The sequence below is a fragment of the Athene noctua genome, chromosome 25, assembly GCF_965140245.1.
Source record: "Athene noctua chromosome 25, bAthNoc1.hap1.1, whole genome shotgun sequence".
Classification (NCBI taxonomy): Eukaryota; Metazoa; Chordata; class Aves; order Strigiformes; family Strigidae; genus Athene; species Athene noctua.
The window spans coordinates 2,126,525-2,154,081 of NC_134061.1; the positions used below are offsets into that span (position 1 = coordinate 2,126,525).

Sequence of the window (27,557 nt, forward strand, 5' to 3'; positions counted from 1 at the left end):
AATGAGCGCGGCGGCGCGGGGCGGCGGGCAGCGGCTGGTATCCCTCCGCCGCCCGCCCCGCTCGGTGTGCGCGCGCGCGCCCGCCCCGCTCGCGCGGCCCTTTTCTCCCTCCGCCGCCCGCAGCAGCAGGAGCCGCCGCCGCCGCCCCCGCCCCGCCAGGCCTCGGCGCCGGAGCCCTCCCTCCGCCGCGTCCGCGGGGCAGGCCCCGGCTTTCTTCCCCTCCCTCCCCTCCTCCGGTCCCGGCCCGCCCCGGTTTTTTTTTTTTTTTTTTTTTTCCTCCCCCCTCCCCTCCTTCCCCCCTCCCCTCCCCTTCCCCGCCGGCGCCGGAGCCGCCACGCCGCCGCCATGGAGCTCATCACCATCCTGGAGAAGACGGTCTCGCCGGGTAGGGCGCGGGACGCGGCGGCGGCCTGAGGGAGGGCGGCGGGTAGGCCCGGGCGGGGCGGGGGCCGCGCACCCCTGGGGCGGCCGAGGCGGCGGTTCCCAGCGCCGGGAGGGCGTGGGCGGCGGCGGGGAAGGCCGCGGGGCCGGGGATGGGAACCGGGGCGGCGAGGCGGTTTGGGGGGGGGGTGTGCGCTCCCCTCCGGCGGAGCCCGAGGGCCGGGCGGTTGGGCCCTGCGCGCCCGCTGACTGACGCCGGTTTCCCCCCCGCTTCCCCTCCCCTCCCCCGCAGACCGCTCCGAGCTTGAGGCGGCGCAGAAGTTCCTGGAGCAGGCGGCGATCGAGAACCTGGTGAGCGCGCGGGGGCGGCGGGGCCGGGCCGGGGGCGGCGGGGCCGGTGGCGGGCGCTCCCCTCCCCCCCCCCTCCCTCAGCTCCCCGCTCCCGCCCGCCCCGCCCGGCCAGGCCGAACCGCCATAGAGCGCAGCCTACCCTGCCCGCGCCCGGCCGCCGCGCTTGGCCAATAGCAGCGCGTTCTGCGCCTTCACCAACCAATAGGAAGGCGGCGCCGGGCGAGGGGGCGGTGCCGGTTGCGGGAGTGGCCGCGGGCCATGTGCGGCCGCGGCCATCGCTGCCCCGGGCGCCGCCCGGCTCCCCCCGCCGGGCCGGCCGCCTCCCCCCCACCGCTACCGGCCCGAGGGGCCCCGCACGGCCCGGGGGGGCGGCGGCACGGCGGCACCGGAGCAGCCCCCGGAGTCCAACCGGCCTTGGGAGGCGGCGGGGGGAGGTGTGAGGGGAGGTCAGCGGGTTGTGGCTTCACCCCGAGCGAAGGGAGTGGAGCTGGGCCGGCAGCAATCCCCATCACCTTAAAAAAAACCCCAAAAAAAACAACCAACAAAAAAACCCCATAACAAAGTAAAAAAGGAGGAAAAAATCCCCACACAACAGCAAACCCAACGTCTCATCCACGGGCTGGAACGGGGGCGGCGGGGCCGGGATTTTGCTTAGTCAAGGCGGTGCCGCAGCTGCTCCGCGGCCCGCCGAGGGGGGGGAAGGTTTTGCGGCCGCCCTGGGCTCTCCTGGAGGGCGGCTTGTGCTGGGGGGGGAGGCGGGGGCTTGGCTCCTGGCGTTTTGGCGCTGTCCTTGTCGCGGGTGAAGCTGGTGGCTGTTGGTTTTTAAGCAGTTGTAGATGCTGGTCTCCGCTGGCGGCGACTGGGAAAGTCACGGAGTCTTTATTTCTGTTGCTCTGTTTTAAGGTGTGCGGGACGCCCCTCGGAATCAGAATCGGCGCGGCCTTTGCGCTCGATGTCGGTTTCGAGTCAAAATTCTCTGAATCGCTGTTTGTGAAGTCTCAGAATCCCCCCGGTTAGGCTGAAGCATCCTGGGCTGTGTTATGTGCAGTGTTTCAGGGTGATGTGCTGGAGCAGCTCGTGATTCTGGCTTTTAGGCTTTTAAAAGAGCTGAGGGACGCGCCGGTTTTTCAGGGTTTCGTTTATACTTGGCGCTTTGCAGGAGCCAGGTCGAGGCAGTGAGTAGAGGAAGCAGAGTTTATGCTGGGGCTGAAAATTTGTGTCCTGGCGTGGGATGAGGAGGTGGAACGGAGAAGCTGTGGCAAGGGCAGGGGCTGAGGAGCTTGAGGGAGGCTGTGAGGACAGTTATGACTTGGCTTTGCGGGAGGATGTGGGGCTGAGGACTGTTCCCACTGCAGTAGAGTGGGTGGAAGAGGGAGCCCGGGGAGATGGGAAGGGGCAGGAGCTGCGGGATCGAGCGAGAGGTTCTGCACCCAGGGCTGCAGCCGAGCGCCCAGAGCTGGGAGTCGGCTCCCACTTAGTGGAGATGCACCTGCGAAGCGGATTGTTCTTCCCCATCGCCTCCTCCTCCCCATAGTTAATTAGACCCTTTTCTGAGATTTTCACTGGCACTTCTGTAGGTGTGGGAGCTGAGGTCGTACGCATCTGCATTAGCTTTGAGTCTCGAGTCTGGAAAGCTTAGTGTAATGCTGCTTATTTTTAGCTAGAATTATTCTTAAAGCTCCATGAAAAGACAAATTTTTTTTTGCTAATTTATGAGTGAGAAATCCAGGGATGCTTCTTCACCTTCGAATTTTAGTACAATTTTCTCCTTGAGTGGCAGCAACACTTTTTATTTTGCCCTGTGAACTGTTTTTTTGAATGATTCCTCACTTTTAATTAAATCAGAGTACAAAATGTGAGCCATCTTGATGGTTGGTAAGTGGTCTAGTGAGGTATATTTGTAGCTTTGTCCATTGCGTTACAATATTAGAGTATTCCTAGTGGCTTACACTCATCAGTTTTTGGCCAATGTTTTTGTTTCCGAGTTCTGCAGTTCAGATGTTAAAGAGTACTGGATAGTCCCAACTTAAAATTTTTTTTGAAGAGCTGCACTTGGTCATTGAAAACGGGAAGTCCAAGGTACTGGATTTATTCTGTTTCTGGTGAACTTTTGAAAGTTAAGTTAGTTTTTAAAATGGCTATTTTGGGTGCCTTCGTAATCTTCGTGTGGACTTTAAATTCTGTTACAGAGATTTTTAGAAGTGGCTCATGTATAACTATGTTAAACGTTTTCAGGAAAACCGTGTTCGTGCTTGGTGTGAAAGGGTTTTCAGCACGGTGCAGCTGTTTCCACTATTTCCTAGAAAGGTTTTCTTAGTAGGCAAAATGTTTCATAGGGCCAACGAAATGAAAAAGCTTTGCTGCTGAAACTTTAGCTGTGTCTTGTACGCAGCGGAAGTCTCTGAAATGTAAAGCTGTCAAATCAGGAAAGGATTTAAATGCGGAGGCATTTCTCACTAGCTCTCACCAAAAGCAAGTGGCACGAATGTCAGGTATTTTTATCCACACGTATGTGCTTTTCGTCGGGGCTAATCTTCATGTATGTCTGTGCACCTTTGGTTGCAGAGAAGGAAGTTTATAATCTTACAAACCTAGTTGTAATGCATCAAAGGAGCATCTGATATCACATTTTAATAATTCCTGTGTTAGATAATGGTTTGGGTGTTTGCCTTGAAGCAAGGAAGTAAGTAGCGGAGGGTTACTCTTTGCTATGTTTGATATCCATCCAGAAAATACATTTCTTGGTATACGACCCAAGTCGTTTGTTTAAAGGGATACTTAAAGCAGGCAAGAGCATGGAAGGTAACAGTCTCTCAGGTAAGCTAAAAAAAAAAATCCAGCCAAGTCAATGCCAACTTAACGTGGCTTTCCAGCACTTCTAATCAGGAGCTTAACGCCCGTAATCTCGGAACAGAGCCGCCGCTGTGAGCGGTGGCGGCGCTTCGCGGTTGGCTTGGTAGAGAAGGAACTTCGGGGAGTCGTGGTCTCGTTTTGTTGGGCGATTGGGGTTTTTTTTCCCCCCCTGTCAGCGGGGCAGGGCAGGTGCTGAGCCCTCCTCTCTCCCCAGCCAACCTTCCTGGTGGAACTGTCCAGAGTGCTGGCAAACCCCGGCAACAGCCAAGTTGCCCGCGTGGCGGCCGGCTTGCAGATCAAGAACTCCCTGACCTCCAAGGACCCCGACATCAAGGCCCAGTACCAACAGAGATGGCTCGCCATCGACGCCAATGCCCGCAGGGAAGTCAAGAACTACGTAAGTTTTGTGACTTTTGGTTCTCCGCCGGTTGTTTTCTCCTTGGGGGCCATGAGCGATGAATGTCTTGACCATTCTTTTTCCACCTGAGGAGGCTTCTGTTGGCTGGCTGCTGCCTTTCGTGAGACAGGCAACGTCATCTGTGCTTGCTTGGGTGCTTTGTTGCTTGTGGCATGTTTAATCTGGAGAATTATTAGGGTAAAGAGCCACACAGGCGTGAGGCTGCTACTTTTAAACTCACACCTGTAAATACTTTTATAAGGAGCCTCTGAGTAGTCTGGCGCAACTGCGGGAGCTAACGGGCTTGGCTTCCCCACTGGGTGATGGCAGCTGGGTTGGCATTTGCTTTTTCTTATACTCGAACAGCTTCCTCAGCTGTTTTACAACCCACGTTAACATCCTTGAAGCATAATCGATGTCAGAACACACGTGTTTACGTGAGGCCTAGCAGATTCTAGGAGTAGAACATGGTCAAAATTTGCAAGTTCCAAATAGGAAAATATATTCTTAAATTTTTCCCACAGATGGGGGAATTTGCCAGAGGATTCCTGTGCTCTTTGATAGTTAAAGTTCAGGACTTGCAGTGGCAGAACTGGTGGCTTAGTGGGTTTTTGCTAATGGGAACAAAGGTGTGCTGGGATACACGCAGGGTTATGTAATTGGTGCAAGTTGGCCTATAGGCTTTATATAACATTTTTGTATTACTGGAGCCTGTATATAGCAGAAAGAGGTTGGGCAAGTGATGAGGCTACAACTCAGTCTTTTATTTATGTTGATGATGGCTACAAGGGAACTAACACTGTTAACAGGAGCTGTCAGATTGTTGCCTGCTGCAGGTAAATAAACCAGTTTATTACTGTTTTCGAAATACAGAATTTGTTGAGTGGATATATGGAAAATGAATATGTATAACTGGAAATGCAGAAATAAATGCGTGTCCCTCCCTTCATTATTTTTTTTAAAGAAATGTTGCTGATGTATACAAAAAAAAAAAAATTCTTCTCATTGATTGCAATTAAAACAGAAGATAATTATTCAGTCCTATTCAGACTGTCTTGGCATCAACAGTCCAGTATTTGGGGAGGGGGGGGGGAGCGGAATTTTTAAACCACAATTTGTTCAGCTTTTGCAATTTTGCTTTATAATACGAGCGGGGAGGAATTGTTCAGTGAGTCATTGTTGCGCGTTACGGCGCGTGGCATTGTGTACGGGATTTAAAGGATGTGGTAGAAGTGTGTGTAATCACACAGCTGTATCTCACTTCCTGAAAGGGGCAGCCGTGGCCGAATTCGTTTCAAACATTATTTGCCCGTGGTCACGGCCTCGTTTGCAACGGGAGAAAGCAGCACGAGCAGACTGCTTTATTGGTCAGGGGGGTGTTTGGGGTGACACCGAGCGAAGGCTTCGGTGGGAAGGCAGCGCCCGTCGCTTCGGTCCCCGACATCCAACCCCATCACCTGCTCGTCTCTCCCGCAGGTTTTGCAGACGTTGGGTACAGAAACATACAGGCCCAGCTCAGCCTCTCAGTGCGTGGCCGGCATCGCCTGCGCGGAGATCCCCATGAACCAGTGGCCCGAACTCATTCCCCAGTTGGTAGCGAACGTTACGAATCAGCACAGTACGGAGCACATGAAAGAGTCGACGTTGGAGGCCATCGGATACATCTGTCAGGATATCGTGAGTGGATTCTAAGTGCCATTTCACTGGGCCTTCCAGTACCTGAAGGGTGCCTACGAGAAGGCTGGGGAGGGACTTTTTACAAGGGATTGTAATGATAGGATGAGGGATAATGGGTGGAAGTTGAGGGAGGGAAGGTTTAGATTAAATAGAAGGAAGAAATTTTTTTCTGGTGAGGAACTGGAACGGGTTGCCCGAGGAGGCTGTGGATGCTCCATCCCTGGAAGTGTTCAGAGCCAGGTTGGATGGAGCCTTGAGCAACCTGATCTAGTGAGAGGTGCCCCTGCTGTAACAGGGGGGTTGGAACTAGGATGATCTTTGAGGTCCCTTCCAACCCAAACCATTCTCTGATTGATCCTCTGATTCATTCTCTAAGTATTATCACGAGTGTGCTTTAGGTACTATTTTAAATTATTACGAGTGTATTTTATTTTAAGCGCTGGTCCAGCCTCTCCCCAGCTCCTCTTCCAGCCTTTCCTTTCTCACACCTGTACCTAGCAGGCTGCAGTGCTTCCTCGTGCCTGTCTTTTAATACTTGTCTGGAGGATGTCTCTGTGCTGACAGAGCGCTGGGCAGTAAACACACGAGGACGGTGTCTGGAAGGACTGACCTGCTTTCGCAGCACAAATCCAGGTCATCTTTCATAAGGTGCAGATTGAAGTCTGGCGCTGCTGAGGGGTTCTGTTCTACAACTTCAGCTGAGCGTCCAGTTGGGTCAGGTCTTCATGGAGGAGAAGAGTTTGACTCCTTTCTCTGTTGGGGAAACCTGACAACTACCTTTATCTTGCATGAGGAGTCCCTTTATTCTTAATTTAGGATTTTTTTTGATGCGCAGGCAAGAATATTTATCTCTTAGAGGGACCTTCTGCAAAAGGTCTCCCAGTTTTATCAGCGTAGTTTGCAGTATCACAACGTGTTGCGTTGAGTATATGATGCAAACTGTTTGCAGAAGCCCTGTGTCCTGTCTGACCTGCCACTGAAAAACAAAATTACCTGCTGCTTTTTTTGGTGCCATTGAATGCCTTGGAGAATGTCCGTGTGGCATATTGCTGGTTGAACCTTGATGTAGTTGAACCTCAGGGGTTGGGGGTGGGACTGGTGCTCTTTAACATCTTTTGCTGGACGGTGGGATTGAGGCACCCTCAGTGAGTTCACTGACAGCACCGAGCTGGGTGGTGTGAGGGACATGCTGGAGGGAAGGGATGTCACCCGGAGGGACCTGGACAAACTGGAGAGGTGGGCCCAGGTGAGCCTCCTGTGGTTCAAAGCCAAGGGCAAGGTCCTGCCCGTGGGTCAGGGCAATCCCCAGCACAAACCCAGGCTGGGCGAGGAGGGGATTGAGAGCAGCCCCCAGGAGAAGGATTTGGGGGGGGGTTGGAGGGTGAAAAACTGCCTGTAAGCCAGCAACATGCACTGGCATCTCAGAAAGGGCCCCGTATGCTGGGCTGCTCCCAGAGCAGGGTGGGCACAGGGTGAGGGGGGGATTCTCCCCCTTTGCTCCGCTCTGGGAGACCCCCCTGCAGGGCTGGGTCCAGCTCTGGGGCACCAACAGCAGAAGGACACGGACCTGCTCGAGCGGGGCCAGAGGAGGCCACGGAGATGCTGGGGGGGCTGGAGCCCCCCCTGTGAGGACAGGCTGGGAGAGTTGGGGGGTTCAGCTGGAGGAGAGAAGGCTCCGGGGAGACCTTAGAGCGGCCCCCCAGGGCTGAAAGGGGCCGCAGGGAAGTGGGGAGGGACCCTCGATCACGGGGGTAGGGGTGGGATGAGGGGTGATGGTTTTAAGCCGACAGAGGGGAGATTCAGATCAGATCTAAGGCAGAAATTCTCCCCTGTGAGGGGGTGAGGCCCTGGCACAGGCTGCCCAGAGAGGCTGTGGCTGCCCCCTCCCCGGGAGGGTCCAAGGCCAGGCTGGACGGGGCTTTGGGCAGCCTGGGCTAGTGGAAGGTGTCCATGCCGGGACAGTGGGATGGGACTGGATGGTCTTTAAGGACCCTTCCCACCCAAACCATTCTTTGGTTGTGTGGTAGTGAGGTAGAAGGAGGAATCTTCTCTTTGGTGCTTCCATTAGGCTGCAGGGGATTGGCTTCACTGGGGAGGTTGGTCACTTCATGAAGCATCAATGAAATAAAAGAGGAAATCTGTAGCTGTACGGGGGGTGCGCCGGGGCAGGCGTTGGTTGGTACAAGTCTGTGCAAGCTTGAGTGTGTGTTTCTTTGGGTGTTATGAATCATTGGCCTCTGGCTTGCTGGTTGGGTGTTCTGTAACCAATGTCCCTCTTAGAGTTGTGTAGTTTGCCAGTCACATTGTGACACAGTTTGTGACCATAGTTTGGGAATCTACTGCTGGACGTCTTGAGTGCTTAAGTTACCTGCCCTTGCTACTGGTCCAGACAATGTATTTTTGCCCTATGTCTAAAAAAGATTGGCAACTTTACCGATAAAATTCTCAACCACAACTGCTGGCATAGACCTTTGCCCAGTATCTAAAGGAATTGGAAATCAGTCAGTGTTTTTTAATTTGCTAATTGAATGAAGTCAAGTAGTCTGAAGCTTGTTGGCCTAATATTTGAAACAGTGGAGTTTATTTGGCGTTTATGACTTGAATATCTGGAGTATCGGTGCTCTGTTCGGTGCTCTCCTTTCTGTGCCAGAAGCTGTAAAGACATAATGGTGTATCAATGCCTTGTACTTGTGTTCTGGTCCTCCCAGTGAACAAAGGGCTTCTTGGCCTTCGTGTCTTAAAATTTGTGGATTTCAGGATCAAATCTTTACTTTGAAATACGGAGAAAACTGTTCAAGTGGCAAATAACTTTTAAAAACGCTTTTTGTAGGATCCAGAGCAGCTTCAGGACAAATCCAATGAGATCCTGACAGCCATCATCCAGGGAATGAGAAAGGAAGAGCCCAGCAACAATGTGAAGCTAGCAGCTACTAACGCACTCCTGAACTCTTTGGAATTCACCAAAGCAAACTTTGACAAAGAGGTGAGGGGATAACAATTCTTGGCGTAAAATTCAAGGGCTGAATCCACGGTCTGTGATGAGAAATCATGCACCACGCTGAGTTTTGATGCATAATTACGTTGCAACTGAGACTTGGATTCATTTCTGTAAATCCGGTATGTTCTCATTGTAATGCAGAAATACTGTGGAAATCTGCAGAGATTTGTCAATGGAAAGGAAGCATCGTTGATTTTTTTTTTTCCTTTTTTTTAGATAAATTTGAACTGACCTTAGAGTTTTTAGCCTGTTAGATGCTCTGCTTCCTAATCAAACTCTGCTCTGTAATGCTGCTGTAAGAGTACGAGCTTGGATCAGCACTTTCTTTCAAGTGGTGTGGCAGCAATCCAGATTTAACTTTGCCTCTGAAAATTGTTGGGGGAGGAAGGTCTGTGAGAGTCTTCAGAATAGGGGCCTCGGAACGAGAGTCTTTTCAGAACAGAGAAATCTATTGATTTTCCTTCTTGGGTTAAGTCTGTCCTCTAGGTCTCTACCAGGGACAATGTGAGGGGAGGATAGAATTAATATTGAAGGTTTTTTAATGAGAACTTGCCCCAGTCAACTATTCAGTGGATGTTGATGGGGATCAACTAGAGACCATCAGGATTTGAGGTGGGAGGTGCATGATCCTTCTGGGCTGTATTTCTGTTGGGCTGCAGTGCTGTAAACAGCCTGGGCATAAGTCTGTTCCTTCCTACTAAAATGCAAGTATCCAGGAGCTGCCCCTCGAGAAATTTATGTCCCAGCCGAGTTCTGAGGTTTCTTGAAGCAATTGCTGAAATCCTTCAGGAAATAGCAGGATTTTTTTTTTTTTTTTTTTCTTCCCTACCCCAAAAACGTAGGGAGTTCTGCTGAATCCTTCTGTTTTGGACAGCCTCTTAAGTGCTTTTTAAAATGGAAGCTTGGGATTCCCATTTTGGGGAAGAAATGGTTTAAAATACTGCAGTGAATGGCAACTTGTACTGTCGCTGGATCTTTAGAAGCGCTGTATGAGCGATAGGACTGGTCTAGACTCAAAAATCCATCCTAGGAAGGTTTGCAAAGACTTTAATGCTTTTGTAAGGCAGTTCTAATTTTCTTTTATTTCTTCTTCTAGTCTGAAAGGCACTTTATTATGCAAGTAGTCTGTGAAGCAACGCAGTGTCCAGATACAAGGGTGAGTGAAATTAAATGCTTGATTTGCCTTTGCACTTTCCTGGAGAAGTCAGCTACAACCTCTAGTATCAACAAACAGTTGAAAAGTGTTACGTGAGATAAACAGTGGTGTTAAATTATTGGTGCACATGTAAATGCTCCAACAAAATTAGTTTTAGACTCTTAAGTATTTTATACTAGAATTAGTAAACTACTAAAAGGATTTATGCTGCTGCTTGTCAAAGACTGGTTTAGGTGTGGAAACTAAATCAGCAGAAAGGCTGGGTGGTTAATCTGTGGTAGGATACAGCTGTGCTTGGGTTTCAGAGCACTTGGAGAGTCACGTTTTCTACTCTGACAGGTACGAGTGGCTGCCTTACAGAATTTGGTGAAGATTATGTCCCTTTATTATCAGTATATGGAGACATACATGGGTCCTGCGCTGTTTGCTGTGAGTACTCAGTTCTCATATCTACTTGCCTGATCTTCCTGTACAACTTTATCCTATATCCAAGAGGAAAAGTTTTCTTACGTTCCTCATTTGTTTTCCTTTCTTTGGCCGTGACTGCACGCTGTGAATCACTCTCCTAGCAAAATCCTTAAAACCAACATCAGACTTGAGACTCCCAGTGCAGAGTGCTCCCCTTGCTCTGCAGTCCACCTGGGTGCTGACAGCTGATAAACTTCCAAACGAGGAGATGATTTTCAAGAAGAGTAACTCTAGAGTGTGGCAGCTGATTTCAGACAATCCTGAATCTTGTAGCAGCTGGCCAAAGGTTGGGGCACGTATTTCAGGAGAAACGACTGGCTGAAACATCCTCTCTCCTTTCATGTTTTTAAAGATAACTATTGAAGCAATGAAAAGTGACATAGATGAGGTGGCTCTACAGGGAATAGAGTTCTGGTCAAACGTCTGCGACGAGGAGATGGACCTGGCCATAGAGGCCTCTGAGGTGAGCTCGCCGGCGACCGCCCGTGATCACCGCTTCGGGAAGACAGAACTCGTGTCTTTGAACCAAGTGTGGAAATCCTCCTGTTCTCCCGAGGGGGATAGCGTAGGAGAGCCTGTCCGAGCCCCTTGTGTGGCAGCTGTGGGCCCGCGGTGGGACATGACACAGCTCTGGTGCCACGGGATGCGTGTCTGTGACAAGCTGAGACTGGAGGCTGCGTGAAGCCCACGGGGGTGGCTGACTCGGGGTGTTAGGTGCTGCAGACCTCAGCACGGGGCTGTGGCACCCAGCTAAGCTCGTGGCTGCTGGCTGGGGTGCTCGCAGCTGTCTCAGCTGTGGTTAATTTGTTCCACTGTTGAAGGTAAATGCGAAGCTTATAGCTGAGGGTGCACAGGGGCTGCTGTTGGAAATTCCCTTTAATAATCCATTGGGTTATTTTATAGGTTCTGTAGCCTAAGGTGAATTTCTTAGTGTAACTTGAATATAACCCCTTTTTCTTACTAGATTAGATGAGGATGAACTGCCTTTTTAAGTGAGAAAAATAGTTTTAATGCCAGCCTGGCTGGAATTAAAACTACTTGAGATAAAGATTCTCTGATAGGTTTGATGAGAACACGCTGTGACATACAAGTGCTGGTTTTCTGCAAATGGTACGTGACAGTTACCTGATTAATTTTTAGCCTTCAGAAGTCAGCTCAAGCTACTCCTGTGAACTAAAACGCGCATTAAGTGTGTACACTAGGCACGGTATAATACCAGAAAATTCTCAGTATCATGAAAATCTTTGAGCTGTTGCTTTAAGACAGCATCTTGAGTTGCCGAGAAACAGGTTGAGAGCATTTCTTGACTTACCTGCTGTCTTGGAGGCCTAGAGGGTTCTGTTAGCTGATGTGTAAGATTTTTGGGGTCTGTTAGAGGTGTGAGGGGCTTAGTCCTACCCCCAGTACGCAAAAAAAGATTGATCGCATTCTGTATAATACATTATTTATGAGTTAAGTATAAAATTATGGCATGAAATAAAAGTAATCGTTATCCCTTACAACGGATGAGGCTGGAGATGAATTTGGGGTATTGTTCTGCATGCAGATGTTGTTTGCATAAATTAACTGTAGAGATCAATAGTAGCTTAAACTTTGAAGGGCTCCAGATGAATCATATCCATCTTTAAAAGTAGCTAAATATATATTTATGTTGAATGCCCAAAGCAAGGACAACAAGGATAAAAGCATTTAGGTTTAGTTTATACACTAAAGACCTTTCGCTGCTTCTGCTTGGGGTCACTTGTTAATTATGCATAACTGCAAACTGAAAATATTTATATTTGTACCATGTGAGGAGGGGCTCTCTGTGTGTATGGAATGGCACATCGAACTTGCTTATTGAATATTTAACTGGGCCTGGTTCAGGGTGTCCTTGAGGTTCTTGTGTGTTATGGTAACTTAAGGTTTGTGTTGGGAAGGAGAGGAAAGCGTGAAATAAAAAAAAAAAAAAGAAATTTTATCTCCTGAAGTTTTCAGACCTCATGCCTATATAGCCACTGAGAATCATTTTGCAACCTTTTTTTTTTTTTTTTTTTTTTTCTAGGCAGCAGAGCAAGGAAGGCCTCCAGAGCACACTAGCAAATTTTATGCAAAGGGAGCACTACAATATTTGGTCCCAATTCTAACACAAACGTTAACAAAACAGGTGAGTTGCAAAGTCCCCGCTGGGTGTCGAAAAGGACGTGCTGTGCCTCCTGTCAGAGCGTGGGACAGTGCTGCTGATTGTCCGCGCTGGTCGTGGCTCCCTCGCATGGGTGACCTCATATACGCTTGGTCCCAAAGGTGCTCTGGGTCCCCTCGGGTGGTTTTTAGGGGTGCTCTTGTTGGGAACCCCTGTGGTGGCAGTCCTTGGTCTGTGATGAGACATCATGCACCACTCTGACTGGATGATGCATCCTTTTGTAGGGCTGAGACTGTCGGGCTGCCTGCAGTGTCATTTTTTATGCTGAATTCTGTTACCGTGTGCTTGTATTTCTGGTTTCTGAAGAGGTTTGATAGTTATCTGTATTCCTAAGGAATTGCTTGTGAAATTAAAACCAATCTAGAGTCTCTGCATCATTAGAGATCCGATTTCTGGAATTCTTGAGCTTTACTTTTTGAACTGTGAAGTCCATGTTTATTTAGTACCTATTAAGCACTTCACAGGGATTTGTTTGGACTGTGTTTCACAGCCTAATCAAAATTAATGGAATCACTTGCTACAGCAGGTCTAATTATAAAATAAAACTGTTAATTAAGCCATCCAGGATGGAGTTCGTTTGGCTTACTGCAGTGCACTGGGAAAACGCTTGGTGCTTTTAACAAATCCAGGGAATTGTTTCCCTGTTTTTGTGTCGCTGTCCGCTTGGATGCGGAGAGTTTTTAAACTGCAGGAGGTTTCTAAAGTGCTTGTTAAAACGGGAAAGATAAAACAGATAAGAGAATCACAGGTATAGAGCTTCAAAGGAGTTTGGTAAGTGGCTGAGCTAAGAGTCGGGGGCGGCGGGGGGGAAGAAGCTATTTAACTGGTGCAGCGGGGCCGCTCCGCCAGGCGATGGCACGGATCAAAGGAACCAAATCTCAACCTAGATGAGAGAGAAGCAGTTTGGAAGATGTATGAGGCTACCGTAGGTGCGTCAGGAAAGAGCTGCCAGCCTTACACCGGGATGGAAAGGTACAGATGATGCAAGTAACTCAGGTTGCCTCTCTGTCAGAGGTGCAACTCGTACTTCGAGACCTGAATTAATTTCTAAATATAAGACCTGGTAGTAATGCAACGCTGCTTGCAGTAGATCCAACAGGATGCCCCTGCCTGTGGTAAGGGATATTTTCCCCCAGGCTGACCAGGGGTGCTATTCTCCTCTTAGGATGAAAACGATGACGATGATGACTGGAACCCCTGCAAAGCAGCAGGCGTCTGCCTCATGCTCCTGGCGACCTGCTGTGAAGATGATATTGTTCCTCATGTGCTGCCCTTTATTAAAGAACACATTAAAAATCCAGACTGGCGATACAGAGATGCAGCGGTGATGGCTTTTGGGTGCATTTTGGAAGGACCAGAGCCTAACCAGCTGAAACCACTAGTCATACAGGTAAGATTCATTGTGTTTTCTTGGAGCAAAAACTTTCTCATTTATTTGGAGGATGACGCCTGCTTTGCACATTGTTCTTAATCTGAGGAAAAGCAAAAGGATGACTCCTTTTAGTCATGTTTTAGTGAGATTTGTTGGGCCCAGGGCAGGTTACATAGCTCTGATTCACGGGGACGTGCAGAACTTCAGAATACCTGATTCCAGATGCTTCAGTCTTACCCCTGGGAAATAACTTTTATGAATCTTAAAATGCGAGAGCAGTGGTCAAACTGGATCTAGACTGTCCTTCCCTCTCCAGTCTGTCATGATCTCGTAGAGAATACATCAGCGGTGGCACATCCCTATTTCCAGATGTTGCGTATTGATCGCATCTTCCTCCTGATTGCAATTATGTTCTAGGCCATGCCAACTTTAATAGAACTAATGAAGGACCCCAGTGTTGTGGTTCGAGACACAACGGCTTGGACCGTGGGCAGGATCTGTGAGATGCTCCCTGAAGCTGCCATCAATGACATTTACCTCGCTCCGCTGCTGCAGTGTCTGATGGAGGGGCTGAGCGCCGAGCCCAGAGTGGCCTCCAACGTGTGCTGGGTAAGGCAGACCCTTTGCTGGGGGACGTGATGAGTTTCTGTCAGCAAGGGGGATGCAGCTCATGTTCAGACAGACGTGTTATATGCACGCGTATGGATTTACACTCGCACTTAAATGGATTTCAGGGATGACTCGTGGCTCGGTTGTCCAGCACACACACTGTTATCTCAAATCTGTTTTGTGGCTCTGGTAGGAAAGGATAAAGGAAGAAGTAGATTTTAAGGACAAAAATGCTAACAAGCACTGAGTTTAGAAGTTGCCTTTGGTTTGAAAAGGCTGTGGGAAATGTCCTTGATAACAACTGTGATAGCTGTTTAGAAAAGGTGTGCTGGGATTTTGCTGCTTTTTTATTGGGGGCAGCTGTATTGCTGCCTTAATCTTCCAGGAGAGACAAAATACCTTGTTTCCCATTATCTAAGGCCACTTCCACAGTGGTTCCAGAGCTAAATTGAGGAGCAGGACATTTTTTTTTTGCTCACTGAGAGAGCTGCAGTCCCTTGGGTTGATTTGCTACCTTCAGTTGTAGCATCGTCTTGACACACGTCTACTACCAAGTAGCATATCAGATCTTTCACTATAAAGAGGATGTGTCCCTTACTGCCTTTTAAGAGAGCTGCTCAATGAGAATTGAGCTAGAGATGAGTATTTGCATGTCAAAACAAGTTGTAGAAATGACAGAATTTGTTCTCTTAGTATTCCAGAGGTTTGAAGACATCTAGTCAGCACGGAAGCTTTTCCCCAGTACGTTGATCCTGGCAAAAGTCCATGTAGCTGTGGCTTTTGTCTGCTGCAGATGATGACTACCATACGTTTTTAGATTGAAATGAAAATCAGGAGGCTTTCAACTCTTCTAATCCACCTGTCTCTCAGAGCAGTTAAAATTACTCTGCAGTGGGAGATTTGAGCAGTCTGCAGCCTTGTCTAAACCAAGATTTTAACTGGTGGTGATGATGATGGATAGTGGGTAGAATCTGTTAACACCCTGCGAGATTCAAGCAATTTGCTTTTATTCAGTTTGATTCTCGACAGGTACCGGTCGCTGAGACCAGTAACACGGTGCAGACATTTGACTGCAGACCGTGTCACTGCCTGGGGTGTTCGTGTTGGGTTTTAAGTCTTTCAGATTTTCAACACTGTGGTACCAAATTTTGGTGCAGTAAAAATCAGCTGTTCGTGAAGGGAGCTGTTAATCTCGTATATTTGGGGTGTTTTAGTGGTTTATTTTGTTTTTTTTGTTGTTGTTGTTAGAATGGAAACTGTTGGAATATATGTTTCTGGACCTGTGAGGATAAACTCATTTGAGTAATAGCAACGGTGGTTCTGTGTTTCAGGCCTTCTCTAGTCTTGCTGAAGCTGCCTATGAAGCTGCAGATGTAGCTGATGATCAGGAAGAACCAGCAACCTACTGCTTATCCTCTTCGTTTGAGCTAATAGTTCAGAAGCTTCTGGAGACTGCAGATAGGTAACACTAAACCAGCTGGTTTAAGCTCTACAAAGATGCTTTTCGTGTTACTTCAGGCTGTTGGTCCTCTTTCTCTTGCAGCTTAGATCTGAATGGTGTTTTTTCAGAACCAGGCTTTTTTGGTATCACATGGAATATAGAATGCTAATCCCCAGGAAGAAAGCTATTCACACAGAATAATTTCTCAGCATTTTGTCCGTATCTGCTTTTAGTAAGTCTGGGGTTTCCTCCAAGAGTGCCTCTTCCATGTTTTACTTTGAAGTCCCCGAGCAGAGTTGAAGACTGTGCACATCTTTGTACAGTATTCAAGGTTGGCTACAAGGCCACTGAATAATTAGGATTGCAGCAAGACATAATTAGAAATCTGTGTGTATCGTACAGTTAATTTTACTCTGATTGTTTAATGCTGTGGTTGTTGCTGTGGTGTTACATCCATTTACATTAGCACCAGGTACTCCCAGAAGAGCTGAGGACCTAGTTAGGCTAGATACTGTCCTTTTCCCAACTAACTTGAAATATAAATAGGCGAGGCAAAATATTTTTCTCAGTTCTGCAGATGCAAAAATAAAGGTAATGCTGAAGTCATATTCTGCCTTGAAGGTCGCATAAATCTTGACAGCTCAGAGTTCAATCCTTGGATCAGTTCAATCGTCAGTTGAAGCCTTTTGCTGCAGGACTGCTTCTTCTTAAACAGTGTCCCTGTCTGAACAGTTCAAAGTCGAAACTCTTCCTGTCTAATTTACATCCAACCAGAAGCGTAGTGTCTAGCTCAAGGCTCTGAAGCCCATCAGTCATCTTAGCACAGATCTCAGCTGTCTTTATCTCAAATTTAACACCCTCACCAACATCTCGAGGTGTCAGGGGTAGTAATGTATGCTGCTCACCTCTCGAGACCATCCCTTCCCAGGCAGGATAACAGCACGCTGGAAGATGTGGGTTTGAGGCTTTTTCTGCTCCTGTACTTGCTGCCAGCGACTGCAGATATTGGAAGTCATTATTAATAGCAAATGAAAAAAACGTTCTAAAAGTGGCTACACAAATTTCATTTACTTTCAAGTCTTGGAATACAGGAATGCAAGTGTTTCTGCTTGTCACAACACTAAAATTTAGCTGTTGCTGATTTACTAAAAAAAAAAAAAAAAAGTCTGTTTCTAGGCAAGCCTGAGCACTGGGAGCTGCAAATATATTCCTTCTGTTACAGGCCTGATGGACACCAGAATAACTTGAGGAGTTCTGCCTATGAATCTCTGATGGAAATAGTGAAAAACAGTGCCAAGGACTGTTACCCTGCTGTCCAGAAGACAACCCTGGTCATCATGGAACGACTTCAGCAAGTGCTGCAGATGGAGGTAGGTAAACCAGAGGTTTAAACCCCTGTTCCCCCGTCAGGGTTTAAGGAAACTAAGTAGGTGTGATGATGCTGTTGTGCTGTGGCTTCATCTGGTGTAGAAAAATGAGTTTGGTTGCTGACTGTGTATATTACGTTATAACGCTTTTATCTATCTACCAAAAAAATAGAAAGCTTCTGAGCTGTACCTCTCGTCTGAAATTTGACTAAATTAAATATTTAAAATTGAATCTCTGCAGCTCGTAGTGCTGTCAAAATCTGCTGGATTTGCGTGGACTGCGATGCAGGCTTTTCACATGTGGGGGTTTGTTTTTCAGTCTCATATCCAGAGCACTTCCGACAGAATCCAGTTCAATGATCTTCAGTCTCTCCTTTGTGCTACTCTACAGGTAAGTTCCTGTCTCCTGCGTTGTGCTTATGGAAAAAAAAGGGGATTTTAGAGACGGTTCTGTGCCCCCCAGGATGCGGATTTGGTTCCGTTTATGAGATCTGAATGAGGAAGTTGGATCTTGCGTCCCAGCTGACATGTGGGAGGTGATACAAGGTTCAGAAGGCTTCAGTAGAGTACAACTTATAAAATTCAGGGCAATATGAATAAAGAACACTGTATGTAGCGTGTTAAATATTGTATTTGCTTTCAGATTGGCTGTTATGTTTGCTACAGGCTGAATAGTCACTTTGGTTGGCACAGGAAAAAAAAAAAAACAACATAACGGCTTTAATTTGTTCATCTGCCTCTTGTGGTTGGTGTTCTTATTTAAAATGGCACTAATTAAAATGCACTGAGTGTCCTTGAAATTAAACATCTGGTAATGAACAGTCCATGTGACTTGGAGTACTAGTGCATTTCAGTTCCTTGCTTACTCCTACGAAGTCTACTGAAAACAGCCACCTTTTTTTGGGGAAAAAAAAAAAAAAACAAAACTGTTGAGGAGGTTCATCAGACCTTGGGTGGTGTTTGACAGTGCAGCTTCCCTGTTTGTGCTGCAGGAAGGGTGGTCCTGTGCTGTCCTGCCTAGCTTATTAACATTTATAAGGCACTGATTTAAAACTCTAATAGACATAAATTCACCATCAGTGCAGCTCAGGAGACGAAAGGAGCGTTTTCTTCAGGAGGTGGAACTGTGTAACCTGAAATCAAAGCAGAGCAGAGTATCTACCTCCACTGGGATTTATTCTGTTGTTGGGTGGTGGTACCCGTTCTCTGCAGTTTGTTTTTCCACTCTGATTAGCCCAGGGAGCCTTTTCCTTGCCCACAGGTAGCTGCCTGCTTCCCGTTCTCCTAAGCGAGGTTAGGAGGTCTCCTGGGTGTTGTCTCCAGGTTGTTCTGAGAAATCATTAACTTCATCCTTCTCGTTCGAAAGCCCGTAGCATCAGCTGTTACCCTAAAAATTGGAGAATGAAAGTAACTCTTCAAAAAATGGGGAGATGGGAATAATCTGTCTTTATGGTGGGCTTTAATGGGGAGACTTCAGTATCTAGAATCTTCTTTTGGCACAGTGTGATCACTGATCTCTTTCAGGACGGCTTTGTTTGCCTGTGGGAAGTGTAGTACAGGTAGAATTAAACTGCTGGTTCTAATTTATAAACGTGTGTTTCTTCATTATTGCAAAAATCTGTACCTCAAGTGTTTACAGTAGTTGCAGCAGATACTTAAATACCACTAAGTAAAAATCAGGAGGGAGATTTTTTTTTTTTTTTCAGGGTTACGTATTCAGATATACTAAGTTGTTAGTATGCTTTCTCTTTTCTGGAGATGCTTTTCTCTTCTGGAATGCTTTTTTCTCTTTTGGAAAATACAATACTGAACATCCAGCAGAGGAAGAACATTTGTTAGTATTTAAAAGGAACGAGAAAATCAAGACCGATTATTTAAACAGTCAAAGTCAATCTCTTTGGAGTGACTCAGTTTGAAGAATCAGACTGGAAATAATTATTCCCCTCTGCAGGTTAAGGAATCAGTCTTTCTCTTTTCGTAGGAAATGCAAATGGATTTTAAATAAGGCTCCATCAAAGCTGTGTTCTGTCATTCTCATGCTGAAAGCAGCGGTCAGAACGTACAGCAGGAGCAGGTGGAGGTTAAGCTCAGGTGTTTACCTGCGGTGTTTCCTTGGCCCTTCTGCTCCCTGTAACGTGCCGGATAACACGCAGCACGTGTGCGCTCGCCAGCCTGCTCAGCTTTACGTAAGGCTGCCTCTGCTCTCTCCAGAAATCAGTCCTGCTTTTCAAACACCTCGGTGCTAAACGTGTTCCTGCAAACGTGTTTTGCATCGGTTGTATGTTAATTTATTCTCCGTTCATCCTGGGTAGAAGTTGAACTGCAGTTAGCAGTAAGGACATGCTTCTGCCGTAGTTTAACAACTGGCATTTCTGAAGTTTTAATTCTGTGGTTGAGAAGCAAAGCTTATGTGCAGCCCATACTTGGCAGTAAGAGATTGCAGTCACATTGCTGTGATGGAAAAGGGCGCTGCTTTTTTTTTTTTTTTTTTTTTTTTTTATAGGGCCAAATTTGGGCTGCTCACATTTAATGCCAGCTTACAAATGGAAAGCCCAGAGAATAGCCTATGCAGCAGGAAAGGTAAACTCAGCTTGTTCTGTAGCTGGAAAATTGAATGCAGCTAAAATGAATGGGACTTTGCACTTGCACTGACAAAGCATATTTTTGCAGAGACAAAGTTCAAACAGCAGCTTCCTTTTTAGCAGCCCAGTGTGGTCACGAGCGTTGGGGATGTAAAGGCACGATCCAGCCTCGCAGAGATGGAAGCAATTACAATAATTTTTTTTTTAAATTTTTTTTTTTTTCTCCTTTCCCACCCAGAACGTCCTCCGGAAGGTCCAGCACCAGGATGCTTTGCAGATCTCCGACGTGGTGATGGCATCTCTGCTGAGAATGTTCCAGAGCACGGCGGGCTCGGGGGGCGTGCAGGAGGATGCCTTGATGGCCGTCAGCACCCTGGTAGAAGGTCTGTACTGCAGTGCAGAGCCATGTCGTGTTCAGGGGGAAGGCAGAGCTGGGACAGAACTGGTTTGCTTCCTTCTCTTTTTGACTATATGATGAAAAATATTACTGGTTCCTGGTTTTGCTTGAGGTATGGTTTTGACCACACGTCTCGCCACATCTGTCTGCAAAGCTGAGGCTGGCTGGTTCCGCTAGACTGTGTTTCTTGAATGAATGGTTTGTTTTCTGTTACTAACGTAGCTACAATGCAAATTCTGCTAGAAAAAAAGAAAACCCCTAGTGCTACTTTGTACAGTGCCCAGCACAATGGGAACCTGATCTCTTTGTGCTGCTGCAGGACAGATTGAACGTTATCTTAACGATTCATCCTTGCCGCTGCCTGTGACCCGTGGTTGTTTCGTGGTGTTTTGTCAGCGGTGGATTTACAGTCATTGTTCTTGTTTAAAAGAAATCACGGTGGCAAAGATCGGCGTTAGAGTGGGTCAGAATGGGTGAAGTAAAATAAAGTTTGGGTTGTGACGTTCCAGGCGGTTTGAGCTTCACGGTTCAGGTTTAGGAGGCGACGTGTGGAGCTCTGGGAACACGCTCTGCTCTCACATGGGTGTGAAAGTTGAGGTGCTGTTGGAATTCTGTCTGTAACCTCATTGCCTAACGCTCCTGCCTTACCTCTAATAAAAGCTGTGTGTGGTTTGGAAACGGACCTGGGAGGATCCCTTCGTAGAGGGGCTCGTTTTTCCCCCGAGGCTGTTACCCTGGCAGCCTGCGAGGGCCCGAGCAGGTGAGGGGACCCATTTCTAGTGGGAGCACATGGCCTGATGGCTCTGAGAACACGGGACTCCTCTGAGTGCAGCAGAGTGAGTTCTGGCTTTTTGGAGTAGCCCCTTCCAACACCAGCGTGTTTTGGAGAGCCGGCCTTTGGCAGGAACCCCTCTGACTGCTCTTGGGAATGTTTAGTGGGATTGGATGAGGAAACTGGGAAGAGAAATGGGCTGAGGGAACTGGGGGGGGTGGTTCAGTCTGGAGAAGAGGAGGCTGAGGGGAGACCTCCTGGCCCTCTGCAACTCCCTGCCAGGAGGGGGCAGAGAGGGGGGATGAGTCTCTGGAGCCAAGGCCCCAGCGCCAGGCCCCGAGGGAATGGCCTCAAGCTGCCCAGGGCAGGGTCAGGCTGGCTCTGAGGAAGGATTTCTGTGCAGAAGGGGCTGTTGGGCGTTGGAATGGGCTGCCCAGGGCAGGGGGGAGTCCCCGGGATCCCTGGGGGGGTTGAAGAGTCGGGCTGAGCCAGCGCTGAGGGATCTGGGGGAGTTGGGGGGGGTCAGGGGGAGGGTCATGGTTGGGCTGGAGGAGCTGCAAGGGCTTTTCCAGCCGAGGTGATGCTGTGTGAATGAGAAGGCTGAGTTGGGATCATTGCAAACTAACCAGGAAGTGCCAGGGAAAGCCAGTATCCTCTTGGGACAAAGGCCTCTTCACTTTTGGATAGATGAGTCTGCGTATGTGCTCTCAGTGATGCGAGTGACTTGGAGAAGGCAGGAGTTGGCAGAGAAGAGCAGAAATACCTTACTTCACATATTGCTGAAGTAGAAACACACTGAAGAGTGCCCTGCTTGAAGCACACTGCCCTGAAGAGGTGGGGCAGCTGTTTCCAAAAGGAAGAGGTTACAGCTGGTGGGGCAGTAAAGCTGTCTGAAAAGGTGTGGAGTTTTCAGCTGCTGCAAAACAACGTAGCGGTGCCAAACCCTGTCTGGCACGTGCTGCCTCCGTGCTGGGTCTGTCGGGAAGATCTGGACACCCTCTCTGAGCACGGGGAGGGGGGGATCTTGTCTTCGAAGGCCTGCGAGGAATTGAGCACTTTCGAATCTGTTTAGTCCAGACAGACACATTTCACTGATGCTCAGTTTTTATGTGATGCCTAGTGGAAAATTGATTTGTTGTGCTTCTGTGGACCACAGAAGTTCTGGGTTTGGGTAGAATGTGATGGTGGATTGCTGTTTTGTTGCACTCCAGCAAATACATTGTAGGTTGCGATTTTTTTTCTAACCGGAATATTTTCCATGCACAGTCTTAGGTGGAGAGTTCCTGAAGTACATGGATGCCTTCAAACCATTCCTTGGCATTGGACTGAAGAACTATGCTGAGTACCAGGTAGAGGTCAAACCAGGCAGCCCAGTGTTCACAATCCCTAAATTCTCATCTGCTGGCAGATGCTGGGTTCAGCAGGTGTGCATCTGTAAAACACCGCAGCTTCTGTGGTGAAACCACAATTGGAGCCCCATAGACTTTTCTCTAATTACTGGCTGCACGCACAAATTTAGACTCTCCTATTTAAATTCAGCAGAATGCCTTCGTTGCCTTGACACCTGTGTTTTCACAGTGGCTGTATATTGGTCGTCCTTGATGAGGAAAGAGGGTGGTGCTGGCTGTGAATTTCTGTTAGAAGGTCAAGTCGTGGTACCCGCCCCAGGGCGGATGTTTTAGACCACCCAGCTCCTGAATTTGGAGTTCAGACAAAGTACTTTGGTCACTTTGTTGCTCTCTGGTTCTCTTGCCCTCCCCCTTGGCAAAGCAAGTTCAGCTCTTTGTAGCTCTGTGACAGAAATGGTTAACGAAGCAGGGACTCTGCTGCTGTATGAGGGTCGTTATTCTTGGTGGTTTAATGGCAGCAGACTCTCGCCACTACTTAGTGCTTTAATAAGCTGAAGCTGTAAGGATAGTGTGGAAGACTGACTCACTGGGTGGGTGTCTTACTTGCTGTTCTATTTGCAGGTTTGTCTGGCTGCAGTGGGCCTGGTTGGTGACTTATGCAGAGCCCTGCAATCCAACATCTTGCCTTTTTGTGATGAGGTTATGCAGCTGCTCTTGGAGAACTTGGGGGTGAGTGTTTACCTTCTCATTAGCCAGTTAGTAACAGTTGGCTTGCACACTGAGAAGAAAGTGGGAGGTGGGAGAAGCAGAAGTGTTAGGCATGCTCTGAAGATCTCATGTTTGACAACTATCTTGCTTACTATTTGAATGGGATCCAAATTTATTGGGGGTAAGGATTTACACTTCAAATAAACATCTTGATTTATTAGCTCCTCCCCTCCCTTGAAGAGAAGCACAACTGAACGTAATGGCGCTGCCATCTCTTCCAGAATGAAAATGTTCATAGGTCTGTGAAGCCTCAGATTCTCTCGGTCTTTGGCGACATCGCCCTTGCCATTGGAGGGGAGTTTAAGAAGTACCTCGACGTCGTCCTGAACACCCTCCAGCAGGCTTCCCAAGCACAGGTTGATAAGGTAAACCAGTGCTCCCTGCACTGAAATCCTAAAGGGTGGGGGCACTGGAATCCCGAAGGGCAGGGGCAGTGCTGAAGGTGCTCTCCTGCTGCCTTTCCAGTCTGACTACGACATGGTGGATTACCTGAATGAGCTGAGGGAGGGCTGCCTGGAGGCGTACACTGGCATCATCCAGGGATTGAAAGGAGACCAAGAAAACGTTCATCGTGAGTACTCCCGTCCTGCTGCGGGGCTTCTGTGCCTGATGTGGCGAAGGGAGATGGGAGGAACTCTGCTTGGAGAGGCTGTTTCACGGTTGTTGGCACGACCACGGGTGTATCCTTGTTCGTTCCCTTCCGTGTGGGAGTGAAGGCTCTGCTGCCGTGAGTAGGGCCTGGTTGCAGAGCCCTTCGCTGCGCTTCCTCTTCCTCTGGCAGTTTTTTTTCCCCTCCCTATCTCAGATTTACTCTCCTGGGCTCAGATTCTGCCTGTTTGGGGCTACACCAGAATCCTTTTTGAAGGACAGACTATTAAACACGAGCTGTGTTTCACCCCGCTATAGTAAATCTGTTTTCTTTCAGCGGATGTGATGCTGGTGCAGCCCAGAGTAGAATTTATTCTGTCTTACATTGACCACATTGCTGGAGACGAGGATCACACCGATGGAGTAGTGGCATGTGCTGCTGGACTGATAGGGTGAGCACCCCGATCCGATTTCAGCTGACAGCACACTCGTTAGACAGAAAGAAATATTTGTACAACAGCCTTAATATTTGAAACGGCATTTTTATGGCTGTCAGAAGTATTTAACGTCAGCTCTGGGGTTTTGTGGTCTGGTGTTGGATGTTTAACCCAAGGTGTGAAGTGGTTTATGCAGGTGAGGCCCTTTAACTTGACAGGGGGAGAGGCAGCGGGTGGAAGTGAAAGTTGGAGGCGTGTTACAGAAATTCCAGGTCTGGGAATTTTTCAGGGATGGTCTGGGCTTAAAAACAAAACACCCGACCCCCAATTCCCTGAGTATGGAGGAACTCGGGTCAGAGGGTTTTGATCTTTTCCACTGAATTTAGGGAGAGCTGATGGGAACGTCGAGGAGATTGGTCTTTGGACAAGAGATGGAATGTCTCTGGTTAGTCACAATTTTAGAAGACTGTTCAGCTCTCCTCCTGCTGAAATTAGTGACCATATGCAGCATTTTAAAAAGGACGTTAGCTGTGAGTCAGATTTCTTTTTGCTAGCGAGAGCTGATCAGAGTGGTACTGGCACATCTGCTTGTGGCACTCAGCCTCAAAGCCTCTCTTTCGTTCTTCAGGGATTTGTGTACAGCTTTTGGGAAAGATGTACTGAAATTAGTAGAAGCTAGACCCATGATACATGAACTGCTAACTGAAGGAAGAAGATCCAAGACGAACAAAACAAAAACCCTCGCTACCTGGGCGACTAAAGAACTGAGAAAACTGAAGAATCAAGCTTGGTAAGGGATCACACCCACCTCCTTTTCATGTTGCATAATTATGGAATTGGCTAAACTCCTGAGCCTCAAAGAGACGCTTGCAAAAGCCTTGTTCTCTAGAAGGTTGCTTGTCGTTTATTTTTCTGTAAACAAGCCCCATCTGTGGTCTCGTGTATCAGAACAAAGACAGACCCAGAAACACGGTGAATTGTTTGGCTTTCACGAGACCCAGACGCAGCCCGGAGGGCTCCTGGCCTGGTGAAATTCAGCACCTCTGCTCCGTGGGGGCGATCCTGCGCTGCGCCAGAGGCCGCGTAACCGAAGCTGCTGCCTCCTCCCTCCTCCTCGGAGCTCGGGGAGCATCTGGACGATGCTCTGAGTCGTCTGGTTCAGTTTCAGCAGCCCTGCGTGGAGCAGGGAGTTGGATTTGATCATCTTTATGGGTCCCTTCCAACTTGAGATACCCTGAGCTTGCGATTCCGCTGAAGCACCTTCTAAAAGGTGCTTCATTACCTCTTAGGACAAGAGGGAACGGCCTCAAGCTGCCCAGGGCAGGGTCAGGCTGGCTCTGAGGAAGGATTTCTGTGCAGAAGGGGCTGTTGGGCGTTGGAATGGGCTGCCCAGGGCAGGGGGGGAGTCCCCGGGATCCCTGGGGGGGTTGAAGAGTCGGGCTGAGCCAGCGCTGAGGGATCTGGGGGAGTTGGGAAGGGTCAGGGGGAGGGTCACGGTTGGGCTGGAGGAGCTTCAGGGGCTTTTCCAACCAACCTAGATGATGATGATTCTGTGAAAAGGAGCAGGTTGTGGAGAGGGGGGTGATGGTGTGCCTGCACGGGGGAGAAGTTTGTTACAGCATTGTCTCCCCACCTTGAAGTTTTTTTACTGGCCCTGTTTCTCTTAGTCAGTTTTTCCTGCTTAATGCTAGTTTTATCTCTGGAATTTGAGGAGTTTTGTGGCACCAGGGTTGGGGATTTTTTTTGTTTTGACGGACCCTTTTTTCCCCCTGCAGATCTGTTACCATTGGGATGACACCTGAGACCCCCACTGGAAATCTCCAATCTTTTGAAAAAAACCCGGAAGTGAGGAGTGTGCACGGATGCTGAATGTTTGGGAATGAGAGGATGAGTGAGTGAGGCTTGAAACACACCACATTGAAAATCCCGCCACAGCAGCAGCGCTGTTAGCGAGCTGAGCACTGACCTGCCCAGAAAACCCGGCGTCGGCCATCTCCGGGGAGAGGGAACGACCGAGTTCTGCCCGAGTCACGAGCGAGTCTCTTCTTCCGACAGATCAGGACTAGTTTCTCCGGCACAGAAGGGGAACGGCCGGTTTGGAGGAGAGGAAAACTGGGTTCAACTGTGGTGCTCTTTGTCTGAGGTCTGGCTTTGGCTGCTGGAGGGAGACGGAGCCTGGGTCTCCAGCTGCCCGCACGATGCTGTCGGTGCATTGGGATAAAAGGAGGAGGGGGTGAAGGATTTTCAGTCTAGGAGTGAGTGTGTGTGAATGAGGCGGTATCCACATTCTCAACTTCAAGTCATTGCAGTTTATCTTTTCCCGAGAAAAAACAAAAAAAAAAAAAAAAAAAAGGGTTAGCTGTTGCATTTCATAAACTAACCGAAGTTCAGTCTACTGATGCAGCATAAGAGATGTAAAAAAGAAAAGAGGAGGAAAAAAAAAAAGAAGAAAAAAAAAAAAAAAAAAGGAAAGTCGCTCTTTAGGGCTTTTTATTTTAGGGAAACACTGACGAATGTTCAGAGCTCCCGATCCGAGTGACGCTTTTCATGATCTCGTTTCATCAAAGCGCCTTTCCTTCCTTAATATTGTTCAACTGTGAATGTAGAAATGGGGGAAAAACAAAACTCTTGCGTTAGAGGGAATAGAAATAAATTGTCAAACGAGATTTCAGGCTTAAAAAATAAAAAAAAAAAATAAAAATAAAAAAAAAACATTAAGTGCTCCGAATTGGCAGTGAGAACGCAAAGGGAAAGATCTCTCCTGACTTGTACTGTAGCAGCCAGAACACCCACAAAAATTGTGCCAAAGAGTTGAAAAACAAAATAAAACTTCAGGTAATATTTTGGATTGCAAAATGAGGATAAATTCAATGTTCAAACAAAAAAAAAAAAAAAAAAAATCTGATAAAATGCCATTTGGAAACTGCTTGGCCTTTTGTGCTCTTTATTTGATCAAATTTAATGTGGTATTGGTCTCTTGCTGCACTTCAAAAACAAAAAAAAGGAAAAAAGAAATTTATATAAAATATATATATACTGACTTGAGCTTACACAAGGCGGCACTTGTAAAAGGTTATATTTTTCCACTGCAGTTGAAGATTAATAAAATGGTGTCAAACATTCCCCAATACTTCCTTTTTGTATTCTTGGTCTTTCCAGTAAAAGGGGAACCCATTAATGATTTTTTTTTTTTTTTTAATAGAGTAGTAACAGTCTGATGGGCAACTCAGAAATGAATTGGCTGTTTACTGCTTCCCCAATCATGCAACGTCTTATTTTCACATGAAGGATCAGAATCTCTCATTTCCTCTTAGGAAAAAAAAAAAAAAAACAAACAACTTTTGCTTTTGAGGAATAGTCCCTTGCTTACCCTAGATTGTCAGCAATAAGCCAAGAAGAAAAAAAAAACCAA

At 47.8% G+C, this 27,557-nt stretch overlaps 1 protein-coding gene across 2 annotated transcripts; it reads left to right on the forward strand.

Annotated features, from left to right (window-relative positions):
* The first annotated feature begins 36 nt into the window (after positions 1-36).
* KPNB1 (karyopherin subunit beta 1) lies at positions 37-27,483 on the forward strand. 2 transcript variants are annotated; one of them, XM_074926736.1, is made up of 22 exons: positions 40-385; positions 674-732; positions 3,800-3,982; positions 5,459-5,659; positions 8,490-8,642; positions 9,754-9,813; positions 10,153-10,242; positions 10,634-10,744; positions 12,326-12,427; positions 13,629-13,853; positions 14,253-14,444; positions 15,776-15,906; positions 17,108-17,255; positions 17,572-17,643; positions 20,073-20,217; positions 22,270-22,352; positions 22,974-23,081; positions 23,342-23,485; positions 23,586-23,691; positions 24,046-24,160; positions 24,774-24,935; positions 25,921-27,483. In XM_074926736.1, coding segments are annotated over exons 1-22 (2,631 nt in total). In that variant the 5' UTR covers positions 40-345; the 3' UTR covers positions 25,922-27,483. The 2 variants fall into 2 exon arrangements, with proteins under 2 accessions (XP_074782835.1, XP_074782837.1); XM_074926734.1 differs by lacking the exon at positions 25,921-27,483 and having other exon boundaries at positions 37-385; positions 24,774-24,939.
* The last annotated feature ends 74 nt before the right edge of the window (positions 27,484-27,557 follow it).

Coding starts and splice junctions, on each gene's coding strand:
- KPNB1 (XM_074926734.1), top strand. CDS start 346: ATGGAGCTCATCACCATCCTGGAGAAGACGGTCTCGCCGG. Junction 3,983..5,458: donor GCAGGGAAGTCAAGAACTAC/GTAAGTTTTGTG, acceptor TCTCTCCCGCAG/GTTTTGCAGACGTTGGGTAC. Junction 5,660..8,489: donor GATACATCTGTCAGGATATC/GTGAGTGGATTC, acceptor CGCTTTTTGTAG/GATCCAGAGCAGCTTCAGGA.